The sequence below is a fragment of the Curcuma longa genome, chromosome 3 (assembly GCF_044706935.1).
Source record: "Curcuma longa cultivar G26 ecotype Majalengka, Jawa Barat chromosome 3, ITB_CL_G26_1.1, whole genome shotgun sequence".
NCBI classification, from domain to species: domain Eukaryota; kingdom Viridiplantae; phylum Streptophyta; class Magnoliopsida; order Zingiberales; family Zingiberaceae; genus Curcuma; species Curcuma longa.
Genome location: NC_133863.1, coordinates 4,045,055 through 4,048,060, shown reverse-complemented (window position 1 = coordinate 4,048,060; position 3,006 = coordinate 4,045,055). Strand labels below are relative to the sequence as shown.

The 3,006-nt window shown below is 46.3% G+C and overlaps 1 protein-coding gene across 1 annotated transcript; it reads left to right on the top strand.

The window, feature by feature from the left end:
- Positions 1 to 597: 597 nt before the first annotated feature.
- On the top strand, positions 598 to 1,721 carry LOC141824375 (heat stress transcription factor B-4c-like). Its single transcript, XM_074711648.1, has 2 exons — positions 598 to 855; positions 945 to 1,721. The coding sequence occupies exons 1-2, from the start codon at positions 598 to 600 to the stop codon at positions 1,719 to 1,721; spliced, it is 1,035 nt and encodes a 344-aa protein (XP_074567749.1).
- Positions 1,722 to 3,006: the final 1,285 nt, after the last annotated feature.

The following is a 3,006-nucleotide window of genomic DNA, read 5'->3' as shown; positions in this document are numbered from 1 at the left end:
CATAGAGAAATAATTTTTGAAGTTCATTGTACGTAGGGTTAGTGGTGTCCAAAGCATGGTCCGAGTTGATATTAGATATTAGTCCTTTGAGGGCCTGGATGGGCAGAAGATGAGAGTGAGAGATGAGGGGAGGGATATGTCGAGGAGTATTGAATTTTTAAGAATTTTTATATTTTAATTTAATTTGGTAATTGAAGATCCAAATTGTCTCTTAAACTAATCACTTGTCAAATAATTAAGGGTTTCCTAGTTCTTTACAGTCGTTGTGTTTGAGTTTTGAGAGTAACAAACAAAACAAAGCCATAAGCCATTCGCATCACAAAATTAGATCCAATAAAATTCAATAAAAAGGAAACCCCGCCCTCCTTCACGGGCTTATCTTGAAACTTGAATCCCAAACCCCAAACAACGGCACATTCCACCCATCTCCATCTCCATCTCATCTCTATCTCAAGTCTCCAGTCTCCACAGGACCGACAAGGACACACATTCCACCCCCTTCGCATTCCCACTTCGGCCGACGTATGCAGTGTTAATATTTAAACCCACTCCCAAGTAAACGTCGTTACACTCCCTGTGAGGACGACGCACTGATCAATGATGGAGAGGTGTTGGGAAGCAGCGGCGGCGGCGGCCGGAGCAGCGGAGGCTGCTCACAAGCCAGTTCCGGCGCCGTTCCTGACGAAGACGTATCAGCTGGTGGACGACCCCGCCACAGACCACATCGTCTCCTGGGGCGACGACCGCGTTTCCACCTTCGTCGTCTGGCGCCCTCCCGAGTTCGCCCGCGACATCCTCCCCAACTTCTTCAAGCACAACAACTTCTCCAGCTTCGTCCGCCAACTCAACACCTATGTATGCGCTACCGCATTGCTCTGTTCTGATTAATCAACCGGTTGAGTAGATAAAAATGCGAGACTTATGATTTGTTGTTGTTATCGCAGGGGTTTCGAAAGGTGGTGCCGGAAAGATGGGAGTTCGCCAACGAGTTCTTCCGCAAAGGAGAGAAGCACCTCCTCTGCGAGATCCACCGCCGCAAGACCTGCTCTGCCTCCTCCTCCTCTTCCTCTTCCTCCGCCTTTCCCTTGGCGGCGTCCTCCTCCACCTTGTTCCCTTTTTACTCCCACTTCGACGACTACCGCCTCGCCGTCGCCGCCCATGGCTGGAAGCCGGCAGGCGAGGCTCCCTCTTCGCGCCTCCTCCTCCTCGGCGGCAATGAGGTCTCCGGGAATGCCATCAGAGCGCCTCCAGCCGCGGCGACGAGCGCCGCAGCGTTGATGGAGGAGAACGAGCGGCTGCAGAGGAGCAACACAGCGCTGGTGGCGGAGCTGGCGCACATGCGGAAGCTCTACAACGACATCATCTACTTCGTGCAGAACCACGTGCAGCCAGTCGCTCCCAGCTCCGGCTTGCTCTTCGCTTCCAACCACCGGATAGCGGCGACGGGCGGACACTCCGGAAGCCCGGCTTCGAGCAGCTCCCTCACCATCGCAGAGGAGCCGACGTCCCCGCCGCCGCCGCCACTCGATGACGACACTAATAAGAACGAATTGGAGAGCAGCGTCACAGAGCCGAAGCTGTTCGGGGTGCCCCTTGGCTCCGCCGGCCATTCTAAGCGACTTAGCTTGCAAGTCGTCGACGACGACGAGCCACCGCCGTCGACCAAGCTACGCCTTGTGGTAGAAAAGGACGAATTGGAATTAAATCTAACGACGTCATGATCCCCATTAATCTTCTGGTCGTCTTTAATTCCTTGTTTATAATCTTTGTTGGTCAACTAGCGAGCTTCTTCGCAGTGTATGTTGCTAGCTTTAATTTTCTCCTGTCACTGTAAATACCGATCTTAACTAACCTATTTTGAGAACGTAACTGGACCGTGGAACCAGTAATTAATTAATATTAACGATTTCGGTGCACACTGTTGATCTCTATGTAAGGATTGATCATTAAATGCATCACCAACTTCCATTGTATATCTCGCATGCATATATCCTTAGCCACGCTAGCTTTTGGATTCACAGAAATTAATTAATCGATCGTGAAAAAGAAACGTTTGAATTTTAATTAATAGAGTGTAGTAATATTTTTCCCATGCTACCATCACCATGTCATTTTGGCATCTTATTGATATATAATTAAATGTCATTTATTAAGACCAGTTACGTTAATATTGGTCCTTATTAACATGGTATTGTCCGATTTCTAAAGCACTACACAGAAAGCTACTTATGTACTACGTGAATCCTCTACTTGACCTGGGAAAAAGAAGAAGAAAGAAAGTATACAGCAGTACGTACGTACCTTTCTCTAAGTTAATTCTGTCAACATATGTCACTAGTACTGTTCTAAACCCATTATTAAGTTAATCACTAGCAGGGATCGAAGTATATATATACGTACGTATTAAGTTAACCAATACTTCTTTTTTTTTCTTAATTAGTTTCTTGCAAATTATATTAAACCGATCGATCGACGACTGGGGAACGTGATAGTTCTCAGAGATTCCCTGTCCTGGCGCTGCCTCATTTCTTTGTCCACACAAAATGCCAAGAAGCAAACGCGAGAAGAAAGCGAACCTACAGCAGAGAGAACAATTTGGGCTGCTGGCAGCAGTCAATGCCTGTGCTTAATTAATTCATATCTGGCCACCAACCTTCACTCGCGTCAGTCGATTTTAATTCGCTACATGTACGCTTCCGATCGAAGCCATATATATTTCATGGAATTATTAATTCGATCGCCTTCTTCTTAATTAATTACTGTTTTAATTCATCTTTTTGAACCAATAATTCCACCTAGCTAGTAATGCAATGAACCATGAATAATATTCAATCAGGGTGTATATTATTGTTTTCGCCATTCCACAGATCGTTTCATCTCATTGGGTTCTCTTTAACTTTCTCTCGGCCCGAGATCCAAATCGAGGAGCCATTGATTGAGAAATGCCTTTTTGCCGAAAATTAAAGCAGTTAAATTGCTTTATCGATATCGTATGTATGTTGTAAT